The sequence below is a fragment of the Chionomys nivalis genome, chromosome 13, assembly GCF_950005125.1.
Source record: "Chionomys nivalis chromosome 13, mChiNiv1.1, whole genome shotgun sequence".
In the NCBI taxonomy this organism is placed as follows: Eukaryota; Metazoa; Chordata; class Mammalia; order Rodentia; family Cricetidae; genus Chionomys; species Chionomys nivalis.
In genome coordinates, this window is record NC_080098.1 from 69,254,126 (window position 1) to 69,271,205 (window position 17,080).

The following is a 17,080-nucleotide window of genomic DNA, read 5'->3' on the forward strand; positions in this document are numbered from 1 at the left end:
GACTCTTCCTTAATCCAAACATACGCTTTGTCTCCTGGGCGTGGCCCCCCAGAGCCCACCTCCGACTCCCCGGCCGGAGGCTCGGCCCTAATTGGCAGCTCAGCATCCTACGAAGGCCTAGAAATTCGAACCTAGGGGCTGAGTCCCGCGCGCAGTCCAACCAGGAAGAAGCGACGTAACGGGGCCCGCCCCCTCCCCGCGCGGAGCGAGTTCCCGGCTCCGTGGGCGGGGCAGGACGAAGAGACTGACCAATAGCAGTCTGGCGCGGGGACCGTCCGCTCGCCTATTGACTGAGCCAAGTAAACAGAGGGCGGGGCGGGGCGGGGCGGGACGGCGCCGGTGGCCCGGGAGGGGCGCAGAGTGCGCGGCGGGCGGCGGCGGCCGGGGAGGCCGGGAGGCCCGGGAGGCCGCGGCGCGGTCAGTCGAGCCGAGCCGAGCCGCGCCGAGCCGATCACCATCGGCTCCGGCTCTCGCGGGCGGTCCCGGCCGGCGGCGCGGCCTGGCGGGCCGGGCGGCGCTGCAGCCCATGGAGCTCGAGAACATCGTAGCGAACACGGTGCTACTCAAGGCCCGGGAAGGTGAGGCCAGGCAGGCGGGCGGCCAGGCCCGGGTGCGGGGATCGCGGGCGCGCGACCTCGGAGTTCCACGGGTCGCCCGGGCCCCAGCTAACCTCGTGCCCTGGAGTCTGCACCCGGACTCTTAGCGCTGATACGAGCCCTTCCGGCCTGACCCGGCACCTGCCCCCGGAACCAAGGGCCCAAGAGGGGCGGGGGTCGCGCTGTGGGCGTCACGGCGGGTGTGGGGGATGAAAGGAGAAAGGGAAGGAAGAGAAAAAGATGGGACGCGAGCCCCAGGAGCGTGTATCTGAGGCCTCTTCTAGGTGAGAGGCAGGAAGGTGCCCACGTGCCCCAGGCCCAGATGCCCTGAACAGCACAAAGTTGGTAATCTGTAAAGATTGGAGAATGAATGAACCAAGCCTTTGCATGGACAGCCCAGCCGACATGGGGAAACTTGTGGACACGTACATTACCAGCGGAACCACCACTCACTAGGAGACTCTGGATACTATAAACGGGTGAATGGGTCACGATTTTTGCATACAGCAAGCCAACGACCTGTTAGGGCAGACACACAAAGAAATAAATGGGACCGAGCATACTGGGTTGTTCGTTGAAAAGCCTGGCTGGAAACCAGTCTTGTGGAATTAGTGCGTGCGCACATGGATGTGCTTCGGGGTGTCTGCTTATTGGTTTCACTCCAGATGCTAATTTACACCTGCTCTGTGAGGGCCCTAGGTGACCCAGGACCAGACATTAAACTCACTGCCTCCCTACCTCAGCGACATAATCACCAGACACACCTGTACTGCCCCACTCTGTCCAGGGTGCTGGGGGACCAACACCTGGAACGTGGTGGCAGCTTCCCAGTTTTTGATGGGCTGCGGGCTGCCGGGGTTATTAGCTTCACTGTTCTAAATCAGGTGACAGATGGGAAACTGAGGCTCAAACCAGCGACTAAACCCAGATTACCCAGCAAGATTGTAATTGACCCAGGCTTAGGACTAAAGGTGCCCAGTAGAGTCTACAGCACCTCTGAGAAGCCCCCTGTGTGGTGAGGCACCTGATACCCTCTGACTACCCAGGGCATGTTACACCCAGGAGGTGTTGTCTGGAAATGGGATGGTCAGACTGAGTCCCTAGTGCCCAAGGGAGGCTATCTTATCTCCAGTCCCTTATCAAGTTCAGGGGCTGGGCCTTCCTCTCAGCCTCTGGGGGCATCTGTAAGTCTGTTCTGCCTTGTCATCCAGCCTGCCCGGGAGGAGGGGTAAGGAGAGCTGGGGCCAGGCCTCACTTCCTAGGGCTAGCCTCAGGCCCCTGAGGGCATTGCCTTACTGGGCCAGCGCTGCGGGTTGGGTGAGGCACAGGATAGCGTGACCATAGCGGGGACTAGTGGCTCCCCTTCGAGGACCTGTCTCGTGAACTGGCTATGCTCCCCCACCCCCACCCATACACACCTGCGTGGCCTTTGGCACGCTTCCTGTCTCTTAACACCACTGTTCCTTTTTTTTTTTTTCTGTATAGAAATTTTGAGGAAAGCCTCATTGTCATGGAGTCTCCCACTACCCTTGAACTAACTGGTGGTGTCAATCGTTTCACAAACAGCTGGCAGCTTGGGATCAGCTTTCCAAGTGACCCTCAGCAGTGGGCAAACCTGTGGTTTATGTGTACAGTTGACTCTTTTTTGTTGATTCTGTTTTTGAGATGGTCTTCCTATATAATTTTGACTTACTTGGAGCTTGCTATGTAGACCACAGGCTGGCCTCGAACACATGCTTTCTGCCTCCCAAGTGCTAGGATTAAAGGTCAGTTGGCGTTTAATAAATGCCACTCATGTTAGATAGAGGTGGGAAAGGAACTTGAATTTGGAATTGGGCTTGAATTTCCTCCCACTGTCATGTTAAGGCTCTGAACTCACCACTAAGAGACTTAGTTTTCTTGGGAACTTGTGTGTTATCTGGTTGGGGGGGATGGCCCTGGGGGTGTGCACCCTCACTTGGATTTTCTTCCTTTCCCAGGTGGCAGAGGCACACAGGAGGAGGGCAGGGTCGGGTGGAGGGGAGCCCCACAGATAGCCCCACAGTTCTAGGACAGGCTATTTGCATGTGACTTGTTGCTCTAGAGCTGGGAGGAGGGAGAGGAGGAAGTGACTTCTGGGGGAGGCAAGCAAATGGAGGGTTGGTGAGGGACCCGGGTGGAGGGGGAGTGGGAGGAGTTCCTCTTCAGGGGAGGCCTTGCCATTGGTTCAGGAGCAGAGGTCTCTTACTTGCAGTGAAGCAATGGCTGTGGGGCACATGGGGTACAGGCTGTAGCAGGGCCACCAGAGGGCTTCTCAAGGGGACACTGCAGCACTTCCTTCTTCCCAGTCAGGGACCCAGCCCTGCCCCTTTCCTCCTGTACTGCTTACACTGGGTCAAGGGGAGGACAATACTGGGGAAACTGAGGCCAGGCAAGGGAAATTCATTGCCTAAGGTTGTCAGTGAATTAGAGATGGGTCTACTGAGTGCTGGACACAGTCCCCCCCCCCACTCACCTTGGAGGTGCCATGACAGTTGGGTAGTGTGGGTGCTACAGTGACTGCCAAAAATATGCATTGGAGTTCCCGATCCTGGTCCTCTCCTGCCATCCTTAGTGTGTTGTCCCAAAGATATGTGTGGCTTTCTTTCTGATGTGCTCTGTTTTCCTGCAGTGTGGGTTTTTGAGACCTTGCCTATGGAGGCCTGACTGTTCTGGAAGTCACTGTGAGACCAGGCTGGCCTTGATCTCACAGAGACCCCACCTCCAGTTCACGCCCCCCTCACTATTTCAGCATGTTGGGGTGGGAACTGCCGAAGCACACATTTACCTTACCTTTCAGGTTCTGGAGGCGTCCCAGCAGCTACAGTTAGGGGCTCACCTAGGTAGGCAGGTATCAAGGCAGGGGTAGGGGCATCCTGAATGCCAGCCCTCCTGTGGGCAGGGAGATAGTTCTGGTGCAACCCTTGGTGTTAAGGGCCTGGGGGATTGCCTGGGCTGTTCCTGGTATCAAGTACCACATAGATTCTCAGGCTGGTATGCCTTGGCTTCTTTGGTGACCCTCTCCACTGTGGTGCCCTTGGTTACTTTTTTGTTTGTTTGCTTTTTTCTTTCTTTTTTTTCTTTTTCTTTTTCTTTTATTTATTTATTTATTTATTTTTTTTGAGACATGATTTCTATATGTGTAACAGCTCTGGCTATCCTGGAACTCACAAGAGATCCACCTTCCTCTGCCTCCTGAGTATTGGGATTAAAGGCATGCAGGTGGCCAGGCTCTTGTCTACTTTCTTAACCTGTAGAATTCCTGCTGAGTAGGGAGTGAATGAGGCAAACCTCTTGCAGAAATGTCCTCACTGCTCTTTCTGGTTCTCATCCTGGGAGCCCTTAGCATGGCTGCCCAGAAGGACCATGTGTATACTGGAACTTGTAAGGGGCAGGTAGGAGTCTATGGTACTTCAGGACTCCAGGGAGACCCAGTTCCTGGGGTGTGCAGGAGTGTGTGGTAGCTCAGGACTCCAGGGAGACCCTGCTCCTGGGGTGTGCAGGAGTGTGTGGTAGCTCAGGACTCCAGTAAGACCCTGCTCCTGGTTACTCTTGCAGGTGGTGGCGGGAATCGCAAAGGCAAAAGCAAGAAATGGCGTCAGATGCTGCAATTCCCCCATATCAGCCAGTGTGAAGAGCTTCGGCTCAGCCTTGGTGAGGCGTGGGTAAAGCCCCGGATTGCCAGAGCAGAAGGGATGCTACCCAGCAGGATCCTTTCCAGCCAGACCTTGCCCTGGGTCACAGGAGCACCATGGGGGAAGAGGGTGTCCAATGCCCAGGAAGACTGAGACTACATGATCCAGCCCAGTTTCGGTTCCTGGGTTTGAAATGGGTGGAGGGGAGAGAATCGGTTTTGACTGGTGTCAGTGGAGTGGGCATGGGGAAGAGGAGAGCTGGTATGATGGACTGGAGGGAGGAAAGGCAGCCTGGGCCAACAGGTTTGGAACACCAGTCCTGTGCTTATGACCTGAGAGCACCCATCAAAGCTAGAGAAGTATGATCCGGTTATTTCTAGAAGGGGCACAAGGGCTCACCCCGATGCTATTTCTTGGGTGAGGATCTGAACAGCACTTGAGGTGTCCCAGGTCCCTGCTGATGGCTTGCATGTGGGTAGAATGTACCCTGCTTTGGGAAGGAGGCCCAGCTGAGAGCAGCGGAAGCCACAGCTTCCTCTCGCACTTTCGCCAGGCAGGCAACAGGTGTAGGCTTGGGCTGGGCTGGGCCGGAACCTCACAGACCACACCCAACCCCAGAACTGTAACATGCACATCTGTGAACCCGGAGACCTGGGCTCTGGAGTCCAGACTCCTGGCTGTGTGAGAGTTGAATTGATCAACCTCTCTGGGTCCCATAGCCCCCAGGTTACATTGGGGTAACAGTGGTACCCGCCTAAGGATTACAGTGAGGGTTCTAAAGAAGATAATGGCTACCGCTCTTAGAGCTAGAAGTTATTGGATCCCAGATGTGGGGGTATATAGACCACAGTGCCCTGTGACCCAGCAGCTCCCCTCTTGGCCTGCAGAGCGTGACTACCACAGCCTGTGTGAGCGTCAGCCCATTGGGCGCCTGTTATTTCGTGAGTTCTGCGCCACAAGGCCTGAGCTGACCCGCTGTATTGCCTTCCTGGATGGGGTGGTGAGTACCCAGCCACAAGGCCCAGCCCAACGCTGAGGGCAGGCAGAGGTCCTGGCCACGCCCTTTCCCCCCACATCTGTCACCCTGCTCAGCCTCCAGCTTCTTTGCCTCTCACCCTGCAGGCTGAGTATGAAGTGACCCCTGATGAAAAACGGAAGGCGTGTGGGCGGCGACTAATGCAGAGTTTTCTGAGCCACACGGTGAGTGAGCGGTGATGGAGAGATGACGACAACAGGCAGAGGAGTGACCACAGCCTGGGCAGTGAGTGCCTTGGAGCTGTTCCAGGCAGCACCATGGGCATAGAGCCCAGGGGTTGGGCTGAGCTTGGGTCAGGCAGCCTGCCAGCGGCTGTCTCACGCACCCTGTCTCAAGTGGGAGGGGGCAGGAATGGAGTTCAGCAAAAACGCAGCCAGTGCACTACCTACCCACAGCCACCCTTGGCACCCACAGACCTGGCAGTGTTGCCTTGGGTGTAGGCAGCTGTCCAAGGGAGCCTCTGCATTGACCTGTCCGTGGCCTGTCCCTAGGGTCCTGACCTCATCCCTGAAGTTCCCCGGCAGCTGGTGAGTAACTGTGCCCAGCGGCTAGAGCAGGGACCCTGCAAAGACCTCTTCCAAGAGCTGACCCGGTAAGGCTCCATCCCCACCAGTCTAGAACTGTGCTAAGGAAAGGGGCTTCTGTGGTCCTTGAAGTCCCTGGCAAGCTCAGCTCCTCTCCCTGTCCATGCTGTTGGACTTTAGCAGTGGCCTCCCTCTGTGTTTCAGCATGGGATGCATGTCTTCTGCTCAGTGCGTTAGTGAGAAGGATGATACTTTGTGGGCTGAGCACACTTATAATGGGAGGCCTGGGCCTTCAGGCTGAGATTGGGATTGTTAGGGACCGATCCCTATGGGCTGCTCCTTTCTCCACAGGCTGACCCACGAGTACCTGAGCATGGCCCCTTTTGCCGACTACCTCGACAGCATCTACTTTAACCGTTTTCTGCAGTGGAAGTGGCTGGAAAGGTGCGCTCCTTGTGGGCTGGACTGGGGTAGGCAAGGTTGTGGGGTTTCCTTGTGGGAATCTCTGCATAAATATTTGTTTCTTTTACTCTTGCCTATAGGCAGCCAGTGACCAAAAACACCTTTAGGCAGTACCGAGTTCTGGGCAAAGGTGGCTTTGGGGAGGTGAGTGACCTCCTGGTGCTTTGCAGAGTACACTAGATGGGGTATGGTAGCCCTTGACCTTCCGGCCTCCAGCAAGAGCATGGCTGGCCCCCATTTGTTCCTGTCTACCCCGGCTACAGGTATGTGCCTGCCAGGTGCGGGCAACAGGCAAGATGTATGCGTGCAAGAAACTGGAAAAGAAACGAATCAAGAAGCGGAAAGGGGAGGCCATGGCGCTCAATGAGAAGCAGATCCTGGAAAAAGTGAACAGTAGGTTTGTAGTAAGTACACAAGGAGCTCTCTCCCTCCCCTGCGGTCTCACCGTCATCTGCCTTTCCCTCCCACCAGGCTAAAGTCCCTCCCTGCTGCCAGAGGGACTGCCCTTCCTGCCCTGGGCAGTACCTAAGAAGGGTGGGGTAGGAGCTATTTCAGGCTCAGGAAGCCTGCTGAGCCCTAAGGAGTGGCACAGAGAAGATTGTTTGGGTGGCTGCTATTAGCACATGTGTACACACACGCGCACACACACACTCACGCACACACCCCAGGCACCCCCCACAGCTCCTGCCTGAAGGTTTGTTTCTCCTGAGCACAGGTGAGCTTAGCCTACGCCTATGAGACAAAGGATGCGCTGTGTCTGGTGCTGACATTGATGAATGGAGGAGACCTCAAGTTCCACATCTACCACATGGGCCAGGCTGGCTTTCCTGAAGCACGAGCTGTCTTCTATGCTGCCGAGATCTGCTGCGGCCTGGAGGACCTGCACCGGGAACGCATTGTATACAGGTGGGGCTGAGCTTCTGGGACGGCCGCTCCAGGACTGGTCCTTCCTGGACAGGGGCAGCAGTTAGATGATAGTGGCAGATAAGTTTGTCTATCAAGCCAGCCAGTGGAAGGACAGTGTGCTGGGGGTTTGTCTAGCCACAAGCCAACACTGGCTCTAGGTACAAACTTACCCACACTTGATAAATTGGAGTGCTTCACATCTAGGTTTTGGGATCTAGCCGGACCACGGTGTGAATTCTTTTTGTCGCCCTTCTCTGTGTGACCTTGAGCTAGTCAACTCCCTGCTTCCAGCATGAGTTCTTTTTCTGGGAGACCGTCATTCCTGCCTTGCAGGTGGGCTCAGTAGTAGAGAGCTCTGCTTATGGATGGCGCTTTCCCCTGAGCCTCACTGCGGCCCCTGAGGGGATGGAAGAGTAGCCTCATGTGACAGAGAAGGTAGAGTTGGCCACCAGGGGAAGGGAGCTGCACCATCAAGGGTGACCAAGTCCAAGGATTCCCTCCTCCCAGATGGGTTCCCCCCACTGGGTGGGAGTCCTCAGTACTTTGGATTTGAGCCACTTCTCACTGCCCTAAAAGGCTCCTAAAGTACCGGCTCTGGAGGTCCTTGCCCTGCTCCCCACTGTAGCCTGGGGAGAGCAGGGCTCTTTTACCCTGGCAGCAAATGAGCCCTTCACCTTGCTCCATGCCCAATCCCAGCAGGCACTTGAGCTACGAGAGGCTGGCTGTGTCTGGCTTCTTGGAAAACGGCAGCATCTGACCCTGCCTTTTTTCTCCCCTTAGGGACCTAAAGCCAGAGAATATCCTGCTGGATGACCATGGTGGGTGAGAAGAGAAGGCCCAAGTGGGAGGGATGTGATGGGAGGCCTGGCCTGCCAGTGGACCCACCTGCTTCCATACCCCACCCAGGCCACATTCGCATCTCTGACCTGGGACTGGCTGTGCATGTGCCCGAGGGCCAGACCATCAAAGGCCGTGTGGGCACTGTGGGCTACATGGGTAAGTCCAGTCTCCTGGGTCCCCATGCTGTCCTAAGCCTGGCCTACCCACTGCTGTTTGGCAGTGTGTGTGTGTGTGTGTGTGTGTGTGTGTGTGTGTGTGTGTTCCATCTCAGAGTAGATAACCCATACCAAAACTGCTACTTCTTGTTGTTGTTGTTGTTGTGTATTAAGAGACCAGGACTTAGCCAGTTCCCCATTGTGAACCTGCTAGTCATTTGCTGGGTGCTTATTGAACTCCTAGGATTGAGTGGACCTGTTGGAGTGAAGGTTAAGGAAGCCAAATGCATTTCCATGGCCCATTGTTCCCCTGCATGGCCCATGCTTGGACTAGCATGCATGTCTAAGATCTAGGCAGTGGAGCCCTCCTAGCGTGTGACTGTGGAACCCAGTGCAGTCCAGGTTTTTCAGGTTCCATCTTGAGCTAATAACTCCACTTTTAGCCTCTCTTTCTTCTGCTGTAAACCTCCTCAGAACTGCCTCCTGGAGGGCTTTGAGATTAGAGATGTGGGGAGGGGGGACTCTGCAGGAGGTGCCCGGCAGGTGGAGGTACCAGCAAGTGGGTGTTTTCCTCCCCTCATGAAATCCAGAAGCTAAAGTCAGTGGCTACATGGTCCTGGTAGGGCCTACATGAATCCTGAAGTTTAATTGTTTTTAGAATAATTTGAATTGACTGCCAACATTTAATAAGTCAGACAACTTCATGTTTAAAAAATAATAAGTAGTGGGGAGTTTGAGGCTGGGTGTGTATGAGGTAGCTCATAAGGCTACGTGTGCATGGTCCTGTGTTCACCAAACTCCAGCATTGGGATCTACACACACACACTCACACACACACACACACACACAAAACCCAATTTGTTCTAGAAAAAAAATAATAAAGCAAAGCAAAATAAACAAACAAAAAAGAACAGTCAGACATGGGGACCTTGATGTGACACCCACCCTCTTCAGAGCCACATTAGCTTCCATTGTGAGATGTGGTTTCTTATACAGCCTGAGTCCCACCAGGCCAGTGAAATGCCTGCCCAGCCAATGAGTGTTTGGACTGATCCCCTGGTTTTTGTTTCTGGGGCCTGAGGGCTGTCTGTTCCCTACTGCTTACCGAGCCCTGACTCCTGTGCCCCTGCCCAGCTCCGGAGGTAGTGAAGAATGAGCGGTATACCTTCAGCCCTGACTGGTGGGCGCTTGGCTGCCTCCTCTATGAGATGATTGCAGGCCAGTCACCCTTCCAGCAGAGGAAGAAGAAGATCAAGCGGGAAGAAGTAGAGAGGTTGGTCAAGGAGGTGCCCGAGGAATACACAGAGCACTTTTCCCCACAGGCGCGCTCGCTCTGTTCTCAGGTACTACTGCAAGCTATAGGTGGGCCTGGCCTGGCCTGGGCTGGAGCCAGGGGTACCTCAGCTGCCCAGAGAAACCCTAACCACCCATGCCCTGCTACAGCTTCTCAGCAAGGACCCTGCTGAGCGCCTGGGGTGTCGTGGAGGTGGTGCCCGTGAGGTAAAGGAGCACCCCCTTTTCAAGAAACTGAATTTCAAGCGGCTGGGAGCTGGGATGCTGGAACCACCTTTTAAGCCTGATGTAAGTCCTACCCACCCTTGCTAATGGTCAGGCCAGGGGTCAGGCCAAGCCAGGATGCAGGAGGGCTTGGAGCAATGGTCAGGTCGCTTTCAGTGCAAATGTTAGAAAAACCCATCTAATGGTTGGGCTGCCCTCCAGAAAGTGTATGTATGAGCATTTGTGTGTGTGCATGTGCATGTGGGAGTTTTAGTGTTAGGATAGGATGGGGGTGGACATGGGGATGCTCCAGGAACATGACAGCAACTCGATTCCTCTCAGGCATCTTTCTCAGGGACTGGCACTGGTGGCCTAGCAGCTCAAGCTCACATCTTCTTAGCTAGCCAGCTACCCAGTGGACAGAGAGCAACTCTGTTCAAGAACTCGAAGGGAAATTCTGAGACTGTTTGCCAAAGAGCCTCACTGGGTACCTGGATCACATGCCTTCTGTCCCAGTGGGAGCTTGCGTCCCCCCAAAGTCTGTGGAGACTGGGTCTTGTGATTGACAGCTTGCCAGGAGCACCTGGGAAAGCCTTCAGGCGATGGGCTCACCAGCTTGGTGGCTGTCAACCACATGTGTTTATGCTTTTACAAATACCTGGATACCATATGTCTCAGGCCTTGTAGATAATGAGGTCCACAGAGCCAAGCCATCCCTATGCTCTAATGGAGAGACACACCAAAATAAAACAGTGAACAATTGAGTGACAGAGGAAAGAGAACAAGCTAGGAAGGCAGCTCTGAGGAGGTGTAGTCACTTTAGATAGGGTGATCTCTGAGAAGCTGATGCCTAAGTAGAACTGAAGAGAGAATCATGCCAAGATTTGAGAACATGGGAGTACAGGCAAAAGGAGCGGGCAGGCACCAAAGCCCTGAGGCAGGATCAGCCTTAGGGACAAGGAAGGACAACTATGAGGGCTGTCTGGCTGGAACAGGAACAATGCCATGCTCTAAGCACGGCAGGCTACCTTTGGGGGGGCTCAGCCCTAAATAAGGTGTGGGAATGGGTCATAGAGGATAGGCGTGTAAGTGGGGGGTGGGCGGGTGGTGATGGAGGCTGAGTGATGGCTCAGATGGTAGACCTCACCCACACCGAGAGGGTGAGCCCTGTTAGTGAGCTGGCACTTGAACCAAGCAGGTCTGACTTCATCCTGCTGCCTCAGGCTGGAGCTGCTGCGCAGGCTGATTCCTGCTCTGTGTGTCCTCTAATGAAGGAGTCACACTGTGATCATCTGCACAGGCTGATTCCCACTCTGTCTCCTCTAATGAAGGAGTCACACTGTGGTCATCTTTTGCCAGGCTGATTCCCACTCTGCGTATTCTCTAATGAGGTAGTCACACTGCCTATGGGTCAGTAGCTCAAATTTAGAAATAAAGTCGGCGTCTTGGAATTTAACATTAGAAGTAGTTTGTTTACCCAGCACTCGGGAGGCAGAGGCAGGTGGATCTCTGTGAGTTCAAGGCCAGCCTGGTCTACAAGAGCTAGTTCCAGGACAGGCTCCAAAACTACAGAGAAACCCTGTCTGGAAAAACCAAAAAAAAAAAAGAAGTAGTTTGTTTATTATGTATACAGTGTTCTGTCTGCATGTTTGTTTTGCACACCAGAAGAGGGCATCAGATCTCATTACAAACGGTTGTGAGCTGCCATGTGGTGGTTGGTTGCTGGGAATTGAACTCAGGACCTCTGGAAGAGCAGTCAGTGCTTTTAATCTCTGAGCCACCTCTCCAGCACTGCCTTTTTGTTTCGTTGTTGTTGTTGTTTTTAAGAAAGCAATGGCCTGCATGTGTTTGTGTGGGGGTGTGTACATGTGAATTCAGGAGTCTGTGGAAGGCCAGAGGTATCAGATCCTCTTGGAAGAACAGTGTAAGCTTTTAACTTCTGAACCAGCACTTGACAATTTTTTGTTGTTTGTTTTTGACTTTGTTCTTAGGGACAAAGTTTCTTTCTGTAGCTCTGGCTGACCAGGAACTTACTCTGTAGACCATGAACTCAGAGATCCACCTGCCTCTGCCTCTGCCTCTGAGTGCTAGGATTAACGGTGTGCTTAGCATGCCCAGCTGACAATACATCTTTAACAACTCTATTAGGAGGGAATTCACAAAGGTAACCCATTTAAAGTATGCAGTTCAATTGAAAGAGTCATGTGATTGTCAGCGCATAAGGCCAAGATGTTTTCACCAGCCTCTTCAGAACCCAGACAAGACCTGATGTCCATCAGGGTTCCGAATGCTCCCCTCTTGTCCCAGGAACTCACTAGTTCTGTGTGAGCAGATGGATACTCTGGCACTGGCTTCTCCCTCTTGTCCCAGGAACTCACTAGTTCTGTGTGAGTAGATGGATACTTGGACTGGCTTCTTTTGCTAAGAATGCTTGCAAGGTTCATCCATGTTGAAGCATACACCAATACTTTGTTCTTTTTCAAAGCTGAATAATATTCTATTATATGAACATAAATTTTATTCATAGTTGGCATGAGGGTATCTTTCTTTTGGGGGGCGGGGCTATGAGGAATAATGCTATATTTTGAGATGAGGTCCATTGTACTGCCTTGTGCAGTTTTGAACTCGCAGACTCAAGCATTCTCTCTGCCTTAGTACATACATTGATATAAAATTACAAAGTCATACATGTTATGTCTTGTAGGGAGCTTTGGACTTTCCCAGGTCAGATACACAAATGCATGATGGTCATGATAATGTGTGTATTGGTAGGTAGGTTGGTAGATAGTGTATGTGTGCTGGGGATGGAACCCAGGACCTCGAGCATACTGAGCAAATGCTCTACACAACCGAACTACACCTCTAGCTCATGATAATTTTTTTAATTGACTTCCTTTGTGGTAAGATTTTGAGAGACAGCCGTGGGTGCTGGGAACCGAACTCTTATATTTTTGGTTGTGGGCCTAGCCTTTAACGGCTGAGTCATCTCTCCAGCCCCTGTGGTAAGATTTTGAAAGCAGTGTAGAGATAGAAAAGAAAGTGGCCTTCGAATGCAGAGGAACTGGGGAGGAATTTAAAAAACCACTCCAGTTCTGCACATTCTAAAGACCCTCACCAGTCTCTATACAGGGAGCCAGTACTCCCCTTCCCACCCCAACCACTAGCCACATACCCAAGCAGTCCCATGCAAGCAGCCAGCCCAGCCTACTACTAGGCCTGTGCCGAGCCTTATTAAGTCACTGCTCAGCAAAGGGTCATGACCCTAGTTGATGGGTAAAACCTGCCTCAGAGAATAATGTGTGGGGTGCCTTGCCACTGCCTCCAAACCAGGGCGCAGCAGGTGTCAGGGCAGATCCAGGTCAAGGGTGATTGAGATCGAGGCCTGCTGACCCCCCCTCTGCTCACCCCAGCCCCAGGCCATTTACTGCAAGGACGTTCTGGACATCGAGCAGTTCTCTACAGTTAAAGGGGTGGATCTGGAACCCACCGACCAAGACTTCTACCAGAAGTTTGCCACGGGTAGTGTGTCCATCCCCTGGCAGAATGAGGTAGGGACTACCCTGCAAGTGGGGCAGGCTCTGGGAGGGGTATCCCTGGGGCCCCCTCTCACAGCCACCTGTTCCTGGGTAGATGGTGGAGACCGAGTGCTTCCAGGAACTCAATGTCTTTGGGCTGGATGGGTCAGTTCCCCCAGACCTGGACTGGAAGGGCCAGCCACCTGCACCCCCCAAGAAGGGATTGCTGCACAGGCTCTTCAGTCGCCAAGTAAGTCCTGCCAGTGTCTGACCTGTGCCCCCAGCCTGTTCCATAGTGGGTGGGAGGTAGAGCTGGTGCCCACCTACACTGGGAATAGGCATCCTCCAGCCTCATTCCTGCCTGTCCCCCACGCCTGGCTGGTCTCATGGCCTCTTTTCTCTTTCCAGAGGTGAGCAGTGTGGGCTCCTCATGGGTTGGCTGCTGCCCGACTGTGGGGAGCCCCAGGCAGCCCTTCCATGGCAGAGGCGAGATGTAGGAGAAAGAAGTCTGGTGCCCACCTTACCCGCTCCCTCCCTGCTGCTTCTCCCCTGCACCCTGACCCCTTCCAGCTGCTAACCTTACTTAGCATCTATCTCCCTGTGCCTGTCTGTCCAGGGGATGGACAAAGGCCTTGCCCTTGTGGATCCTGGGAGGTTTCTAGTCTCCTGCAGTCTGTCGCTAGAAAGCTCTACCCTGATACCATCCATGTTTGAACCGAGTTGCTACTCTGAGACTGTGGGAACCCCACACCCCCTTTCTGGGCATGACACTGGCCTTGGTCAGCCGTAATGGTGACTAATGGCACCTGCTGTGCCTCTCTCCCTTCATGTCTTCCCTGTCCCTCCAGGATTGCTGTGGGAACTGCAGCGACAGTGAGGAAGAGCTCCCCACCCGCCTCTAGCCCCCAGGCGGAGGCCCCTACCAGTGGTTGGCGGTAGCAGCTACTCTCAGTGACGTTTACAGTTTTGCACAGTGGTGTCCCCCATTGTCCACTCAAGTCGTGGTCTGGGGAACACAGCCGGAACTGTCCCCAGTGTCCTCCGTCCCTCGGCCCCTGGCCCAGCTGAGTTTGACAAGGCCTGGGTCATCTTGGGACAAAGGTGCGTCCCTTCAGCTCTTCTCTGTGGAGCTCGGGGCTTTATGTATTTATGTATTTGTACGAATGTATATAGCTACCAGAGCGATCTTAATTCCACCCTGAGCCTGGCACCCCAGGGCATCTAGCCCTGGCTGGGAGAGCCAGGAGCTGGCAGAGGAGCCAATGCCAAACTCTGGGCTTCTTGGGCCCAATCCAGATGAGCAGAGTATGGGCCAGGTCAGACCTCTGACCCCAGCATTGCACTGGTCACCACCAACCTCCAAATTAGCCTTGTTTCTGCCTGTCATGGACTTAAGCCACCACCTTCTGGTTGCCCAGTGCTGTCACTTTTTCTCAGCATTTGTTAGAGCTGGAAACGGGGGCTTTGTATCCTCTAGGCCTGGGCCATGCTGTAACCACAGACTGAACTGACTGGGACCCATTAGACCATGAGATGGATCACCTGCATATGATCCCTTATTCTGGGTCATGTCCTGAAGATACATTTTTCAGAAGTGCCCCAGCCCAGGCCATAGGAGGGGTTAGAATTACCCCTCCAACATTCCAGAATCCCTCATAAAAGTAGACATGTGCCCAGCAATAATCCACCCTTCCCTGTGTGTGCCTGCTGGGGGTAGGGGTTGAGTGTATACCAGTGTGTGAAGAGGGTGGGGTAAGGCTGTGCCTAAGCCCAGACCCTAGCCCTGGCCCGTCCCAGATTGTGATGGCCATCCTGATGTTAGTGTTAGGACAACGTGGGACCATAAAAGGCCCTGGCTTTTGCATATTTAAAGCCAATGTAAGCTGCCACGTGTCTTTGTGTGACCAATGTGAGCTGCCACGTGTCTCTGTGCGAATACAGTCTTGAGCACAAGCCTGGCCAGCCACCCCGCCTGTCTCTTTTTTAAAATTATTTCTGGTGTTTCAAGGATTCTTCCTGTTTCTTGGCACAGTCAAAAGGGATTGGAGGCGGACCTGGAATGGGACTAGGGGCTGCCCTTCAAAAGCCCAAGAATCTTCAGGACTTTACAAGCAACCAGACCCTGGTGTGGGAACTCAGTCTCTGGGTTTCTCTACTCCTAGGTGGAACACAGCCTTGGACACCAGCTAGGTTGTATGTTTGACTGCTACACAGAGGTAGATGTATCTGGTTGGGTTTTAGACTTTCCGAGGCCAAAGTGGCCTTTTAAACTTGAGAGGTGTAGAGAGGCCAGTGGGAGGTGTTGTGAGAAACACCAGTCCTGAGTCTGTTAATCTGGCCTGCTGTGTGTTTTCTCCTGTGGGTGACCAAAGATGATCTGAGTTATTTGGGTGGTTTGAGTAGGAACGGTGAGGCAGGGGTAGGAAGGACCAACCACCTGAGTTTTTGAAGTTAGTGACTACCAGGTCCTGAAGCAGTCACCTGAAGAATTAGCAAGATCCATTAGGGGAAGGGAGGAGTCTGCAAATTTCGGGGGAAGGAGGAGCAAGAGCTGTTTAACAAAAAACTTCTCCCAGACTTTACAAATTCCTCCCAGGGTCCTTAACTTCCCAGGATTCCATGGAGTCGCCCTGCCTGTGAGCTGGGCACCACATGCTGTGAACATGACAGCCATGGCTATACTTCTAGTCTGGCAACTTTTGAAGCTGACTCTGCTTGGCCCTTTCTTGTCTGAGGGTGCCCGTTTCCTTGCATACCAACTATGAGACTCTGAAACAGCTGGGGAGTCTCTGAAACAGCTGGGGAGTCACTGGTGCTCCCTGGCTGGCTGGCCTCAAACTTCACTTTTTCTGGCTTTCCTGTGTAGTGTTAGGATTATGTGTACGTGCCATCACACCAGTAGTTGCCAACAGGTGTCTTTTCAGCATGGGCCTCCTAGCATATAGAATGTTTGCCGATGCTTCTATCCATGCAAAGGAAATAAGGGTGTGCAAGGGTTTTGCACTGGGTAGAAAGCAAACCAGATGAAGGAAAGTATGCAAGGGTGAGTGTAAGGCCACGAAATCCTCTGCCTGCTACTTGATCCAGGCCCTGCAACCTCCTTTGGGCTAAGAGGCATCCAGGAAACTTCTTGTCTAAGGTTAGGGTCACCTTAAATCCTTTGTAAAGTTTCCCAACAACACTGTCAAAGTTCCACTCCCTATACAGTCCTATAGTGAGAACTAGGGACCCAAGTGGAGATCAGGTCCCTGCCAGCTCTGAGCTAATGTGGTAGGCAAGGAGACGCGGGCTTGGTATGATCAGCATTGTGGCAGAGGGTTCTAGAGGGCTAAGTCTTGGGGGTCAACATTGAGCGTGATGGGGTTAGAGGTGCTATGCTCCAGGACAAGGCCAGCTGCGCCCATCAAATGGCTGATGAGCATGGATTGGGAAAGGAGTGGCTGCAGCTGAAGCTGGTAAGAATCAGCCACCTTTGGAAGCTATACTGGGGTGATTCTGCTGGAGGTTGGGAGGGTCACGAAGGGTTTTGTTAAGCACCTAACCCACCATGTAGAAGAGCACCCTACTGTATCTTTGGCAACCATTCTCTCTTATCCCCATCCACACACATTACATAGTGCAGGGCTTTTATCTCATTGTATACACAGTGCAGCCAAACACGTGGTCCAGGTAGAAGTGCTGTAGGTTGTTAAGAATATGGAAGATAGCTGGGCGGTGGTGGCGCATGCCTTTAATCCCAGCACTCCTGACAGGGCCAGGAGGATCTCAATTCAAGACCAGCCTGGTCTACAAAGTGAGTTCCAACACAGCCATGGGTACACAAACCCTGTCTTGACAAACAAAAGCCATGGGAGGCTGGTGGGTGTAGCTCAAGGGTGGAAGTGCTTTCCTAGCAC

The 17,080-nt window shown here is 53.4% G+C and overlaps 1 protein-coding gene across 3 annotated transcripts; it reads left to right on the top strand.

The window, feature by feature from the left end:
• The first annotated feature begins 350 nt into the window (after positions 1-350).
• Positions 351-15,418, top strand: Grk6 (G protein-coupled receptor kinase 6). 3 transcript variants are annotated; one of them, XM_057787318.1, is made up of 16 exons: positions 351-578; positions 4,173-4,268; positions 5,137-5,249; positions 5,372-5,449; positions 5,777-5,877; positions 6,161-6,253; positions 6,352-6,415; positions 6,535-6,675; positions 6,987-7,177; positions 7,958-7,995; positions 8,084-8,173; positions 9,307-9,515; positions 9,616-9,753; positions 13,080-13,217; positions 13,300-13,434; positions 13,593-15,418. In XM_057787318.1, the coding sequence occupies exons 1-16, from the start codon at positions 527-529 to the stop codon at positions 13,596-13,598; spliced, it is 1,683 nt and encodes a 560-aa protein (XP_057643301.1). In that variant the 5' UTR covers positions 351-526; the 3' UTR covers positions 13,599-15,418. The 3 variants fall into 3 exon arrangements, with proteins under 3 accessions (XP_057643301.1, XP_057643299.1, XP_057643302.1); XM_057787316.1 differs by having other exon boundaries at positions 14,033-15,416; XM_057787319.1 differs by lacking the exons at positions 351-578; positions 4,173-4,268; positions 5,137-5,249; ... (2 more) ...; positions 6,161-6,253; positions 6,352-6,415 and having other exon boundaries at positions 6,541-6,668; positions 14,031-15,417.
• Positions 15,419-17,080: the final 1,662 nt, after the last annotated feature.

Coding starts and splice junctions, on each gene's coding strand:
- Grk6 (XM_057787316.1), top strand. CDS start 527: ATGGAGCTCGAGAACATCGTAGCGAACACGGTGCTACTCAAGGCCCGG. Junction 579..4,172: donor GCTACTCAAGGCCCGGGAAG/GTGAGGCCAGGC, acceptor TTACTCTTGCAG/GTGGTGGCGGGAATCGCAAA. Junction 6,676..6,986: donor AAGTGAACAGTAGGTTTGTA/GTAAGTACACAA, acceptor TCCTGAGCACAG/GTGAGCTTAGCCTACGCCTA.